The following is a 14,541-nucleotide window of genomic DNA, read 5'->3' on the forward strand; positions in this document are numbered from 1 at the left end:
ACAAAGGCTGTCACACACACACCCCCCCCCCCCCGGAGGGTGCCGGGGAGCGGGGCTGGGGGGGGGGACAAGGGGTGACCCCCCCCGGAGGGTGCCGGGGGACACACGCACAAGGAATGACCCCCCCGGAGCGTGCGGGGAGGGGGGGGACAAGGAGTGACCCCCCCCCCCACAGAGGGCGGGGCCGGCGCAATCGGGACCCAAGGGCCCCCAGCTGGGGGGGGGCGGGACCACCCCCCCGGGCACAGCTGTGCCCCATCGCGGGGCTGGGCACGGTCCCCCCCCCGCGGCCTCTTAAACCCCCGGGGGGGCTGCTGGGAGCCACTGGGGGCTACCGGGAGCCCTCGGCTGGCGCTTACTGGGAGCGACGGGGGGCTCTCTGCTGGCTACTGGGGGGCTCTCGGTTGCCCGCTAGGCGCTGCTGGGGGTCTGCTGGTGTCAACTGGGAGTAACTGGGAGCAACTGGGAGCTCGCCGCTGCGTCCTGGGAGCAGCGGGGGGGCTCGCCGCTGCCTGTCGGGGGCCGCTGGGAGCCTGCTGGTGGCTACTGGGAGCCGCGGGGGGTCCAAGTGCTGCCTGCGGAGAGGGGACTGGGAGCCCCTGGGGGTTTACTGGGAGCGGGGGGGTGTTCACTGGTGCGTGGTGGGAGCTGCCGGGGGCCTGCTGGTGCCGACTGGGAGTAACTGGGAGCCTCCTGCTGCCTCCTGGGAGCCGCGGGGGGGCTGTTGGGAGCTACTGGGAGCGTGTTGGTGCTGACTGGGAGCTACTGGGGCCTCCCCCCCCTCCCCCGCTGCCGGTGTGGACTGGGAGCGCCGGGCTGGAGTGGGGGGGTGGGGGCGCAGGAGGGAGCCCCCCAGGGTAAGGAATGGCTGGGGGGGGGGGGTGTCCGCCCCCCCCCCCCCCCCCAGTGTGGTTATTCCCGGCTGGGAGGTCGGTGGCGGGGGCTGTGCTGGGGGAGGCAGGGATGGAGCGGGGTGAGGCGGGGGGGGGGGTAAGGCCGGCCCCCCCGGGTCTGTGCTGGGCGGGGGGGGGGTGCTATGTTCTCTCATTTTTTTTTTTTTTTAATTCTTATTTTTATTCCCCCCCACAGGCCTCAGAGGAGCCCCCGGGACAGAGCGGAGCCTTGGGCTGGGACCCCCCCAGAGCCGCTTTTTTTTGGGGGGGGGGGGGATGACCTTTTCCCCCTCCCCTGGTGTGTGGGGGGGGCCCGGCGCTGCCCGCGGAGTCCCGCCTTGGCCCCCCCGACGCCGGCAGGGCGAACCCCCCCGTGGCCTTTGCGGACCCTCGGGGTGAGTCCTGCCCCCTGCCCGGGCTTGGGGGGGGGGGGGGTCCCCAGGGTGTTCCCCCCCCCGGCCCAGCGGCGGGTGCAGGGAGGCTCCGGGCACCCAGTGGGGGGGGTCGGGGGGGTCGGGATTATTAATATTTTTTTATTGTTTTCCAGGTGTTTGTGGCGGAGCAGCAGCGGCGCCATTGTCGGTGCAGGTGCGTGGGGCGCAGTCCGGGGCCCCCCCGCCTCCAAAACAAGTGTGTGTGTGTGGGGGGGGTGTCAGGGGAAGGGGAGGGCGGGCAGCGGGGCGAGGCGGAGGGGGGGCTGGGCGGGGGGGGGCGCGGCGGGGGGGGGCCGGGGCGGGCCGGGGGGCTGGCGGGCGCTGTGGTGGCCGTACTGGAATTTGAGGCGCAGTTCCCCGATGCGGGAGCGGGGCAGGATGTCGGGGATCCACTCGATGATGAAGGGGGTGGGCTCCTTCTGCGTCGGGGAGGTGTTTCCTGCGGGGGGGGGCACACACACACAGAGAGAGAGGGGCTGGGTTATTCCGGGGCTCTGTTATTTCCCAGGAAGTTGCGGGGGGGGTGGGGTGTGTGTTTTTTTTCGAGGTTTTTGGGGACTGACAGCGGTGCCGCGGTTCCCTTTGCCGGTGGTTCTGGGAGGGGGGGTTCACCCCCCCCCCGATAATGTTGTGCCAGGGGGGGCCCCCGGGGGGGAAATGGGGGAGTTTGAGGCGGTTTTTTTTTTTGGGGGGGGGGGGACGAGCCGTGCCGGCGCGGGGAGCCCCGGCCTTCCTGGGGCCGGGTCGGCGTCCCCCCCCCCCCCCCCCCCGGCGTCCCGTAGCGGTGCCCCCCCCGGCCTGCGTGTGTCTGCCGGCGGTGGGGGGGGCCGGTGTGATGGCGGTGTCTGTGCCTTATCGCGGGGTGAGTCTCGATGCTGGGTTTTGTGTTTTGTGTTTTTGTTAATTACGGTTAATGAAGTGATTTATGGGGTGTTGGCGGGGGTTTAGGGTTGCGGCCGCGGGGGGGTCCCCGGGGGCTCGGGGGCGCCTCCAGGCCCGCCCGCCCCCCCCCCCGCGCGGGGCGGGGTTTGCCCCTGGGCCTGGTGGGGGGGCGGTAGCGGGGTCCCCCCCCGGGGCGGTTGTTGGGGGGGTGTTGGTGTGTGAGCGGTGGGGCGGTTGTTGGGGGGGTGTTGGTGTGTGAGCGGTGGGGCGGTTGCTGGGGGGGTGTTTGTGTTTCAGGCGCCCGGCGGAGCAGCGGGAGGCTCCTGGCGGGCGAGTGTGTGTGGGGGGGAGGTTTTGGGGGGGAGGTTTTGGGGGGGCTCAGGGTCGTTTGCGTTGCAGGGGCCGGCGGCGGCGGGCGGGGTGAGGGTCTGTGGCCTTTTTGGCCTTTTTGTGGCCGTTTTGGTTTTTTTTCTTTTTTTTTTGGGGGGGGGGTGTGTTTTGTGGGTTGTTTGTGTGTGAGTGGTGTTGGTTTTTTTTTTTCCCCTTGGGTTGTGGGGGGCGTTTGTATTTTTGGCCTTTTTGTGTGTTTTTTTTTTTTTTTGGCGGGGGCGGGAGGGGCGGGGGTTTGGGGTGTTTGTGGCTTTTTTTTTGTTTTGGGGGGGGGTTGGTAGAGGGGCCCCCCCTCGGTGCGGGGGGTGTGTGATGTGTGACTTGTCTTGGAGGTGTCTTGCAGGTCGCCGGCGGAGCAGCTGGAAGCCGGCAGTGGGGTGAGTGTTTCAGGTTTGTTTTTTTTTTTTTTTTGGGGGGGAGGGGAGTGTGTGGGTTGTGTAGGGTGTTTTGTGGGTGGGGGCGTGCGTGGTTGCCCCCCCCGTCGCTGTGGGGGGAGTGTTGGCGTTTGTGTTGTTGGGGGGGGTCGGCGGAGGGGGCCCCCCTGGGCGTGGCAGGGTGTTTGTGGGGCAGGTGCCTGGGGGAGCAGCTGGAAGGTGGCGGTGGGGTGAGTGTTTGTTTTTTTTCTGGGTGTGGGGGGGGGCTGTTTGTCCTTGGTGAGGGGAGGAGTGTGGGTGGTTTAATTTTTTTGCCTTGCAGGTGCTGATGGAGGCTGTGTGCCTGGCCAGGGGGCTGTATATATTGCCAAAAGCTATCTCAAGTGTTTGAGATTATTTTTTTTGGGTGGGGGGTGGGCACGGACACCGAGCTGTGGCAGCTGGGGGCACGGGGGGGTGGGGGGGGGAGGGAGGGAGGGACCCTCCCCCGGGGTGGGGGGGACCCTCCCCTGGGTGGGGGGGTCTGAGGAAGGGGGGGCCCCTTTGGGCTTCGGGGCCCCCCTGGGTGGGGGTCTGAGGAAGGGGGGGCCCCTTTGGGCTTTGGGGCCCCCCTGGGTGGGGGTGTGAGGGGGGGAGACCCCTTATAAGGGGGGGCCCCCCTGGGTGGGGGTCTGAGGGGGGAGGCCCCTTTGGGCTTTGGGGCCCCCCTGGGTGGGGGTGTGAGGGGGGGAGACCCCTTATAAGGGGGGGCCCCTTAGCCCTGGGGCGGAGGGGGGTCCCTGGGGACTGGTCCCTGGCTGGGGGGGGGAGGCCTCATAGCTGGAAGAATGCAGCACTTGGAAGAATTCCCGGGAAGGGGCCCCCAGGGCAGGCTGGCAGGAGGCAGCCCTTAGAAGAAGAAGAAGCCGCCCTCTGGGGGGAAGGCCCTGGGGGGGGCGGAATCCTGGGTCCTGGGGGGGGTGAGGGGGGGGCTGTCCCAGCTTGCCCCCAACTTACCCACTTTGAGGAAGGTCTTGAGCTCCAGGGGCCGGATGGCCGGCTGCTTCTCCAGGGGGCCGTAGGCCTCGGCGATGCTCTCCACCTCCACCTTGGGACACCTGAAGAGCTCGTAGGAGCCGTCCCGGTTCTGCACGAAGCTGCGCGTGATCTCCAGCGGCAGCTGAAGGCGACGGGCAGGTGAGGGGCGGCCGGGGGGGGCAGCGGGCGGGGGGACGGCAGGGGGGGCCGGGTGGTGCTGGGGGGCTCACCTCGGGCGTGTCGAAGATCTGCTTGACCTGCAGGACGTTGGTGATGTGCCACGTGTACTTGGAGAAGGTGCCCAGGGGGAGGGCGTCCTTGCGGACAAAAGCTGCGGGGGGGAGAAAGGGTCACTCTGCACCTCTCTCTTCGGGGGGGGGGCGTTCTCCCCTTTTCTCAGCGGTGGCCTCAGCTCTTGCTCCGCTCTGTGGCTACGGGCCCGGGCTGGGGGGGGCAGCTGCCGAGGATCGGGCTCTGTCCTTGGCCGGCTGCTTCTCCCTGGGACTCGGCTCTGGAGTAACAGCGACTAAACGGGGTCTTAACTGGTGCCGGCCTCGGGAGAGCTGCTTTGGCTCGTGCTGCCGGGGGGGGACAGGGGGGGCCGCTGCCGGGGGTCCCCAGGCCTCGCCGCTGCAGAGACAGCGACTCGTGCTCCCGCAGCGCCGACAGGACGGATTTAACTGCGCCCGGAGCCCCGAGGGGGTGGGTGAGTCTGGATTTACACCCCACGCTCGGGGAGGAGAGAGGAGGTAAAGCAGCGAGGACGCTGGCCCGCACGGGGGGCCGTGACCTTCCCCTGGGGGGGGGGCAGGGGGGTAACAGAAGGAATAAAGTCTTTTGGCTCTAAGCCCGGCTGCGTCTGTTCCTGCGGCCCCGGTGGGGGCCGGGTTTGTGCCCTGCCACGTGCTGAGGGGGGGTGCCCTGAGTCGGGCGGGGGGTCCCACTTAGCTCCGGCCCCCGAGGGGAAAAGCTGCTGGAAAGCGGAGGGAGGGAGGGATCTTTGGGGGCCGCTGGGGTTTTCCTCCTGCTCCTGGGGGGCGGCGAAGGGGTCTCTGACGTGCGCGGGGCGGCGGCGTCTCACCCGTGGTGGAGTTGGGCAGCCTCTTCTTTGCGCTCCCGCTGGAGATCCGCTGCTGCAGCGCGTCGAAGAAAGCCTGAGGGATGTGGAACACCAGCGGCTCCGGCTTCCCTGGGGGGGCAGGAAGGAGGAGAGGGGTGGGGGGGGTGAGGGAGAGGTGGGGGGAATGCTGCCCCCCCCCAACTCCTGCTCAAGGGGCGAGTGTCTCTGCTGCTCCAGCCTCCAGCGGGGGGGCTGCAGGAGCACACTTCATCACCTTTACAGTAAAGTATTTTCTCGAATTTAGAGTCTGGTGCCTCTGGTCCTGGCTTGTGGCCCTGCTGCTGTGGCTCCCTGCCCCCAGAGAGGGCAGCCCCCCCCCCCCCCCCCCGGCGAGGGGCAGGGAGTTGGGCCTCCAGCCTCAGGGCTCCCTTAAAACTGGAGCTGCTCCATCGTCCTTCTAAGCAACACCAGCCCTGGCTCTCTGCTCCCCCCCAGTGCCTCTGCAGCCCTGAACTGGACGTGTCCCAGTATGGCCCTGTCTCACCCTGGGCAGGGTCCAGTTCTGGGCTCCCCGCTTCCAGAAGGACAGGGAACGGCTGGAGAGGGGACAGCAAAGGGCCACCAAGAGGACGAGGGGACTGGAACATCTCTCTGATGGGGAAAGGCTGAGGGATTTGGGGCTCTTCAGTCTGGAAAAAAAGCCGACTGAGGGGGGATCTTATCAATGCTGATCAATACTTCAAGGGGGGGTGTCAGGAGGACGGGGCCAGGCTCTTCTCAGTGGTGCCCGGGGACGGGACAAGGGGTAACGGGCACAAACTTGACCGTGGGAAGTTCCATCTCAAGACGAGGAGGAACTTCTGTGCTGTGAGGGTGGCAGAGCCCTGGCACAGGCTGCCCAGAGAGGTGGGGGAGTCCCTGTGCCACCTGCTCTGGGTGACCCTGCTCTGGCCGGGGGTGGGATGGGGGGATCTCCAGAGGTCCCTTCCCACCCCGGCCACTCTGGGAGTCTGTGAGTGCACGGCCCGGGGGGGCTGTGCCCCTTCAGCCTCATGGTCACTCATTGCTGCTGCTGCGTGGGGACAGCTCTTTAAGAGCCCCAGAATCATTCCGGTTGGAAAAGACACTGAAGATCATTGACTCCAACCACGAACTGAGCAGAGCCGAGAGCAGCTCGTGGCCGACGCTGCCGGCAGTGTGCTTGCCTGCTCCCCGCACGGAACACGGCGGGGGGGGATCGTGGGCGGCAGGATGGGTCTCTCTGTCTTAGGTGACAAACTTACAACACGCTTAAGCTGCTTGCAAAGAGCTGCTTCCCCTCCAGCCCTGTTTTGGGTCCCTCTCTTCAGGGGAGCAGCTGCCCAGCTCTCCCAGCAGCCCAGAGACACCCAAAGTCCATCCCCAGTAAGGATTTTCACAGACCCAACACAAGCTGCCGCCTCTGGGCTGGAGGCCGGGCCGGAGCCGTGCCCCGCTGCCGGCTCAGAAGCGGAGTGGGGTAGGCGACAGGTATCGCGGCCACGAGCCATCGCCCAGGGCCGTACGTGCCCAGGGAACGCTGGGGCCCTGCCTTCGCAAAGCGGCCCCCCCAGCCCTTCTGAGTCGGGCAGCTCACCCGCCTTTGCCTCCCCGAGCTCGAATTCGAGCATCAACCACCTCTCGGGGAATTTCTCCCTTCCCCGGGATAAACCCCGGCGCCCGGCTGCTGCTGAGCACCGAGTCCACCGAGTCAGGAAATAAATCCCAGGGGAGAGAAGCTTCCCCAGGGGAAAATACTGGGTCCGAACTGGGTAAAGCCACTTCCCTCCCTGCTAAGAGTTATTTAACGCTGCCAAGAGCTGAGCGACTGAGATGATGACAGTGCACGGAGGGGAGGGGAGGGGAGCGGTGCAGAGAGGCTCCCCCCAGCCTTACCCTCAAACTGGTAATGCATGGTTTGGTGGATGCGTTCCGTGACGCTGGCCAGCCAGTCCTGGAAGGAGAGGGTCACCTGCGCCTCGTCCAGCAGCTGGTTACAGCCTGCAAGAGAGAAAGGGCAGGAAAAATCACAATCGGAATCGGAATTAGAACCAGAATCCGCACCCAAGTGAAGCGCCAAGCCCGACGGGCAGGAGGAACAACAGCTCGGGGCAGGAGGAACAACAGCTTGGGGCAGGAGGAACAACTCAGAAATAACGACAGCCAGCCACTCACCTCCCTGTTACCCCTCTCCCCCATAATCCTCACCCCCCTCGAGGCACTTAGGGATAACCCAAACCCAAGGCCTTCAAGCCTTAAACACAAGTTAAAGCCTCTCAGGTTCTGCTCAGACCCACGGGATAACAACCTGCATCTTCAGAATCCAACCCAGCCGCTTTCATTAAGCCTTTCCTAGCCCCACGAGCCCGGATGCCCTAGAATTCCAGGGAAGAGCCAGATGCCTAAACCAGCAGCCTTCTCTCTACCGGACCCCGGTACGCTCGTGGCGTGCGCCGACGGGCTTGCAGCTCGACCGGAATGGCCGCTGCCGTGGCCCGCTGCGGTCCAGTATTCCCCGTTCTACCCGCACCGGTTCCCCCAGCGGCGCCAGCCGCAGCTGCCTGTGTTAAACCGAGCCCCGAAAGGCAGCAGGACACCGAACGCGACCCCGTCCGTCAGCTCGATGGACGAGACGCCGCTGCCCCGGGCACCTCGCTCCCAGGGCCGGGAAACGCGGCACCACTTGAATCCCCTTCCGAACCCCCCTCTGCTCTCGGCGCCGCTGTACGGCGACACCCGGGAGACGCCTCCGCGGCCCCCGGGAGCGGGACCCGACGCCTCCTCGCCCCCCGCCCAGAGCGCCGCGACCCCCCGGGGCCGTGCGTGGGCATCTGCGGGAGCAACACAGGGAAAGAGGCGGGATTTGTACCCCTTTCTAGGCCAACGCTAAAGCCGGGAGGAACAAAAGCACTAAAGCACAGCCCCAGACCGCAACCAGCCAGGAGAGCGGCTTTCTCTGAAGGGCCCCGAGTCGCTTTTCGGGTTCCCGTGGCATGGGGCTGACCCTTCCCTCCCCGAACATCACGGCGGAACACACACAACCACCCGGCCGCCTGCTCAGAGACAAGGCACGACGCCGGTGCCCGCAACCGCCTCCCCGGGGGGACCCCAGCGCCCGGCTCCTCCCCGGCCGGGCCGTGCTTCCCAGCAGGGATTTGCCACCAGAAACCACAGCGGCTCCGGCCACAACAAGCTCCCCCCCCGGCAGCTCTGGCCATTCAGAGACGCTGCAAACACCAGCAGCGGCAAAAAACCACTGGAAACCGGCTCACAACTGTGTCTGACCCCATCCACCCCCTCATTGTGCCCGGGAAAGCACCTCGTGGCATTAGGAGGCACCGACCGACACCTGCCCCCTCCCCAGCGGCACTGGCCCTACCAAAAGCCAACCTTTTTAAGCTCGCCGTGCCCAAAAATCCACCAAAGAGCCACCCTGGAAGGACGCCGGCATCGTCCTTCTCTAACAACAACCACGTCTACGGCCAACCGGAGCCACGCCGGACACACGGCTACCAGTAACACCAAGCTGCCCGAGCCCGACTGCCACCTCCTAGAGCCGGCGAAGGAGGGCGAGGGCTCGGCTGTCCCCCCCGCGGGGGTCACGGCGGCACAAACCGAAGGGCCGCGAGCGTCCGCCCGGTCCCCGAGCGTCCCGAGGCGCGTGGCCGAGGCTTACCTTGTCTCTTCAGCGAGGAGGCGACGGCCGGCTTCTTCAGGCTGCTTCTCCTGGCGTTGCCGTGAGCCGCGTCCTGCGCCAGGAGGGGGCTGGCCGCCCGCGCCCCTGAGGGATGGGTTCAAAGAGCGTCGGCGCACGAGTCCCGGGGGTCCCCGGGCACCCCATGCGGGATGGGACGGGGAAATCCCCTCTCTCCCCAGAGCCGGCTGTCACCACAGCTCCTAACATCGCTAACGACCCTTAAAGGACCCGCCGGACCCAGGGCAGGGGTGCGCCCAACACCCGGAGCCGCTCCGAAAGCCGCCGCCGGCGCCGGACACGAGCCCGGCGGGTCACGGCGGGGCTGCCCCTCCGGCTGGACAATGGCTTACGGCTCCGGCCCGCGTCCCCCCCTGTCCCGCAGACACTCACCCGGCGTGACGTCCTTTTTCCTCTTCTTGGCCTTGGCAGCAGCCGCCTCCCCGGCCTGCCCCGGGGACTCGGGGCTGCCCACCAGCTGCGGGACCGTCAGCCCTTTCAGCCCTGGCAGAAACAAGACTCCGTCCTTAAAAGCCCCTCAACCACGCGCGGCAGCACCGCGGGGGACGTGGGGGTCTCGTGTCCCCCTCCCCACGCCGGCGTTTGGGCCCCAAGACCTCCCAGCACACCCCGGACGTCCTCGGAGAGCCCCCAAAGCCCTCCCGGCCCCCCCAGACACGCTTCTTGGGGGGAACATCGAGGTGAATTCACTCAGGGCACCCTCCTCAGGGAGGATTTTCACCTTTGGGGGCCTAAAACCAAGGCGGCATTATCCAGGCGCGCCTATCGCGGCACACAACCCCCCGGGGGACTGAACCCCAGAGGCTGCTGCCATGGGGGGGGGGGGGGGGAGTGGTGTGGTTCACAACGAGCTGGGCTCCTCCCAGCGCTGCTCCGGCCCGAGGGAAGAGAACACCCGGCTCCCCCCCCCAGGAGAGGAACCCGACTCACCCCGAGCACCCTTCGGGATCTGGCCGCCCCCCCCACTTTGTCCCAGCTCCCGGGGGAGCGCAGGGAGCGCCCCGCTCCGCTCCCACACGGCAGGAGGGAGCTGCAGCCCAGGAGGAATCGCTCCCCAGGAAGCTCTGTCCTTGCAGAGGGAGGGGGCAGGCAATTAAACCCCAGCTAACGAGGCCCCGATGGGGAGCACATGCGAGGGCAGCCCCGGTGAAGCGAGGCAGGTGAGCAGGAGGGGAGTGGGCGGCATCAGCCCCACACATGGTTCCCCCCCCCAAAAAAAAATCCTCCGCGTGTCGCTTCCCCCACCTACCGCCGGCGTCGCAGGCGAGGAACTCGGCAAACTCCTGCGCCAGGCTCTCGTCGCTGGCGAAGGCGCAGAGGCAGGCCAAGAAGTGAATGCAGCGCGGCGACGGCGCCTCCTCCTCGGCCGGGCCGCCCTTGCCGGGCTTCGGAGCCTGGCAGGAGCAGGAGAACCTGTGGTCCGTCAGCGTCTTGGCGTTCACCTTGTGGGCGAAGGAGGCGTGCAGGTAGCCGAGGCTGTGCTTCTGGCTGGCCTTGCACTTCACCACCAGGATGCTCTTGGTGACGCGCTGCACCAGCGGCCCCGTGGGCTCGGTGGCCAGCTGCCAGATGGTTTGTTTGGTTTCGGGGGAAGCCTGCATGGAGTTGAGCACCGAGCTTTTCAAGGCCAGCGGGGTGGCCTCCGTCTGGCAGTTCAGGGCCAGTTTGACGTGCTGGCACTGGTTTTCCACCACCCCTTGCGTGGCCGCTTTCAGACAGGCCGGCAGGTAGCAGCGGCCGGAGCTGAGCTGCGTGATGATGGTGCCGTCCACCGTCTGGATGGCCGTCTCCGAGACCCCCAGCTCCACAAAGCACCGGGAATCCGGTCCCCGGTCCCTCTGCCGCACCGAATAAACCTGTAAGTCCGAGCCGGTGACGATCTTGACGGCGTCGACGCCGGGCTGCTTGCGGGCGCCGTAGCGGAAGACGGTGCCGCACGTCTTGTTCTTGCAGATGAGGCCTCGGGTGCCGTTGTAAGTGCCGCAGCGGGGACATTTCCGGATGCCCCGCAGCGTGGCCTTCCCCAGGTCCGACAGGAAGGAGGGGACTTTGGTCCTCACCGACGCCGGCTCCATCCTCCGGGAGACCTGGAAGGGCAGAGAGCCGGGGGCGAGTTAACAGCCCGGGGAGGGACAGCGGGGACGCCGCGCTCGGCTGGTGACACCCACGGGTCCCTCTGCAGGTGGCGGTGGCCGTCCTCGGTCCCCAGCAGCCGCGGAGACGGAGGGGACAGAGCAGGAGAGGGGGAAGCGACGGACTGAAAGGACATGGCACGTAAATAAAGCTGGGCGGCCTGCGGCCATGGCGGGCGGGGACGCGCGGCGAGGGGACGCGCGGAGCAGCTCCCCGGAGGGACACCGGAGCGGCAGCCGCCATCCGAGGTTTGGACGACGGGAGAGAAAAGCCTGCGTGGACGGGACAGAAATGGGGCGATTCCCCCCCAGATCCACCAGGGTCGGCTTTTGGCAGCAGGTCGGCAGCCGAGGAGCACGAGCGACTCCCGGCGAGCGGCCCCGGTGCCGCCGGACCCACAATCCTGCCCGGGTCACGGCATGACACAATCGTTTAGGTTGGAAAAGACCTTTCAGATCGTCGCGTCCAACCGTCACCCCAACACCGCCCAAACCCCCACTACCCCACGTCCCTCAGCACCGCGTCTGCCCGGCTTTTAAATCCCTCCAGGGATGGCGACTCCACCACTGCCCTGGGCAGCCTCTCCCGATGCCTGATAACCCTTTCCGGGAAGAAATTTTCCCCAATATCCATCCTAAACGTCTCCTCGTGCAACTTGAGGCCGTTTCCTCTCGTCCCATCGCCTGTTCCTTGGGAGAAGAGAGTGACCCCCCCTGGCTACCCCCTCCTTTCAGGGAGCTGTGGAGAGCGAGAAGGTCTCCCCTCAGCCTCCTCTTCTCCAGGCTGAACACCCCCAGCTCCCTCAGCCGCTCCTCACCAGACTCGTGCTCCAGAGCCCTCACCAGCTCCGTTGCCCTTCTCTGGACACGCTCCAGCCCCTTGAGGTCCTCCTCGGAGCGAGGGGCCCCAAAATGAACACACCGTTCGAGGTGGGGCCTCACCGGTGCCGCGTACGGGGGGACGCTCACTGCCCCGGTCCTGGCCACGCCGTTCCTGACACAGTCCATGAACATTTCTCCCCTGCCAACCCCATTTCCCCCTTCCCCTGTCCCTTTCCCTCTCACACCAGGCGGGCTGGGAGGGGGCTGCCCGGCTCCCCTCGACCCCACGGCAGAGCCCTCCGCTCGCCCCTGCCTCCCCACCACCACCAAAACCCCCCTTTCTGGGGCAAACCCAGGCACGGCGTGAAGAGCCACACGCGGCCGAGCCTTCGAGCCGGCGTCCCAGAGATGCAGACAGCGGGCAGAGGCAAAGGGACGTTTATTGTCACCGCCGGAGGCGAGCGGTGGGTGTGAGGAGGGGCCGGGGACGCTGAAAAGCAGCTCCCGGTGTCCCCGTGGTGACTGAAGCCAGTCCCAGACCTCAGGGGGGATTTATACTGGATAAACTGGCCGTACTGGGAGCTCCCGGCCCAACCGCAAAGGACAGGGCGCAGCTCGGGGGATGGTGGGTCTGCGCCAGGCGGGACAGTGGCCCGACACCCCCCTGGGTGAGCGGAAGGGCCGTCACCGAGGGGAGCACAGGGGCAGGGTTAGGGACACCCCCGTCCCAGCAGGGCCCGGAGGCCAGTGCAGGAGTGAAGGGCCAGGCTGGGCGCTGGGTGACGTGGGACCAGGATGGGGGCACCCGGCTGGGCCGGGCACCGGGAGCAGAGCCTCCCCCTCGGCCACTGTCACCTCAGGAGGGAGGCTGGGGCCTCCCCATGGCCGCTGTCACCTGAGGACAGAGCCCCCCCTCAGCCATTGTCACCTCAGGACAGGGCCTCCCCATGGCCACTGTCGCCTGAGGACAGAGCCTCCCCTCAGCCATTGTCACCTCAGGACAGGGCCTCCCCTCAGCCACTATCACCTCAGGACAGAGCCTCCCCTCGGCCACTGTCACCTCAGGACAGAGCCTCCCCTCGGCCACTGTCACCTCAGAATGGGGTCTCGGGCCTCCCTTTGGCCTCTGTCACCTCAGGAGGGGGCCTGGGGCCTCCCCATGGCCACTGCTGCCTCAGGACAGAGCCTCCCCTTGGCCACTGTCACCTCAGGATGGGGCCTAGGGCCTCCCCTTGGCCACAGTCACCTCGGGAGGGGGCCTCCCCTCGATCTCGGTCACCTCAGGAGAGGACTGGGGCCTCCCCTTGGCCACTGTCACCTCAGAATGGGGCCTGGGGCCTCCCCTCGGCCCTGGTCACCTCAGGACAGAGCCTCCCCTTGGCAACTGTCACCTCAGAATGGGGCCTGGTGCCTCCCTTCAGCCTCTATCGCCTCAGGAGGGGGCCTGGAGCCTCCCCATGGCCGCTGTTGCCTGAGGACAGAGCCTTCCCTCAGCTACTGTTGCCTCAGGACAGGGGCTGGGGCCTCCCCATGACCACTGTCACCTGAGGACAGAGCCTTCCTTCGGCTACTGTCACCTCAGAACAGGGACTGAGGCCTCCCCTTGGCTACTGTCGCCTTAGAACAGGGGCTGGGGCCTCTCCATAACCACTGTCACCTCAGGAGGGGTCCTGGGGCCTCTCCGTGGCCTCAGTCGCCTCAGAACGGGGCCTGGGGCCCTCACGACCAGGCCGGGGTTCGCCTCCGCAGCAGGCCCGAGCCCCCCCGCCCCCCGCCGTGCAGCCTCACCCACAGCCCCTCGCCCGCCCCCGACCCCCGCGCTGACGTCACTACCGTGGCGTCACCGTGACGTCGCCTCCCCCCCCCCATCCCCGCCGCCACCACCACTACCGCGTCCCTCCGTCCCCTTCCCTTTCCCCGCGCCGTTTCCCCGCCATCCTCCCCGCCCCTCTGATGTCACTTCCTGTCCCGCGCGCGCGCGGGGCTCCCCCCCACCCTTCCCCTTTTTTTTTTTACCTGCGCTGCGGCGCGCGCCCCCCGCTCCTGCCCGGGACCGCCGCGAGGGCCTCCGCCGCGGCGCCACGCCCCCTCGCTTCTATTGGTCGGCCGGTGTCACGTGGGGCGCCGCGGGGTGTGCTGGGAGGTGTAGTCCGCGGAGGAGCCTCCGCGGACTACACCTCCCAGCACACCCCGCGGCGCATTTGCAGCATGAATTGACCTATTTCGGCCTTTTTCCACCCAAAATTCCCCAAAAAGCCGCTTCCCTCCCGCCGGGGGAGCGCGAGGGCCCACAGCATGAGAAAAGAGAGCACACAACAGGCTTCTCTTTTGGGTATTATTTTCCTTTTTTTTTTTTTTGGCATTTTTTTTTTTGGCATTCCCCCCCCCCTTTTTTTTTTTTTTGCAATTTTCCCCATTTTTTTGCATTTTTTTCCCATTTTTTTTGGAAGGTCGGTCAAGAGGTAGGACAGAAAAAAGGGGGGTTTTGGCCTGGACGAAAGGCAGACCCGGGGATATCGGGGGGCAGTTTTACACAATTCATTAAAAGCACGAGAGGATGAAATTTATATTCCAAGCCATGCAAAAAAAATTTAAAAAAAAAATTAGAAAAATGAAAATTTGAGGCATCGACGGACCCCGCGTCCTACCTTTAAATAAGGAAACGGACAAAGGTGGCTAACGGTTGTGCAAAATTCTTAATTTGCTAAAATATTTTACAGAATCGATACACGTAAATGTAGAAATTGGTAAAAAAAATGAAAAAAAAAAAAAAAACGAAAAAAAAAAAATTACCCCAAAACCCG

At 66.2% G+C, this 14,541-nt stretch overlaps 1 protein-coding gene across 2 annotated transcripts; it reads right to left on the bottom strand.

Annotated features, from left to right (window-relative positions):
* Positions 1–1,406: 1,406 nt before the first annotated feature.
* LOC141733426 (uncharacterized protein C2orf42-like) lies at positions 1,407–13,856 on the bottom strand. Of its 2 annotated transcripts, none has more exons than XM_074563770.1 (9): positions 13,754–13,856; positions 10,033–10,870; positions 9,156–9,266; positions 8,745–8,849; positions 6,965–7,069; positions 5,072–5,179; positions 4,221–4,321; positions 3,970–4,132; positions 1,407–1,766 (listed from the first exon to the last, which is right to left on the bottom strand). In XM_074563770.1, exons 2-9 carry the CDS (start codon positions 10,856–10,858, stop codon positions 1,546–1,548), a joined length of 1,740 nt encoding a protein of 579 aa, XP_074419871.1. In that variant the 5' UTR covers positions 10,859–10,870; positions 13,754–13,856; the 3' UTR covers positions 1,407–1,545. The 2 variants fall into 2 exon arrangements, with proteins under 2 accessions (XP_074419871.1, XP_074419873.1); XM_074563772.1 differs by lacking the exon at positions 13,754–13,856 and adding an exon at positions 11,734–11,865.
* Positions 13,857–14,541: the final 685 nt, after the last annotated feature.

The sequence above is a fragment of the Larus michahellis genome, chromosome 20 (genome assembly GCF_964199755.1).
Source record: "Larus michahellis chromosome 20, bLarMic1.1, whole genome shotgun sequence".
NCBI classification, from domain to species: domain Eukaryota; kingdom Metazoa; phylum Chordata; class Aves; order Charadriiformes; family Laridae; genus Larus; species Larus michahellis.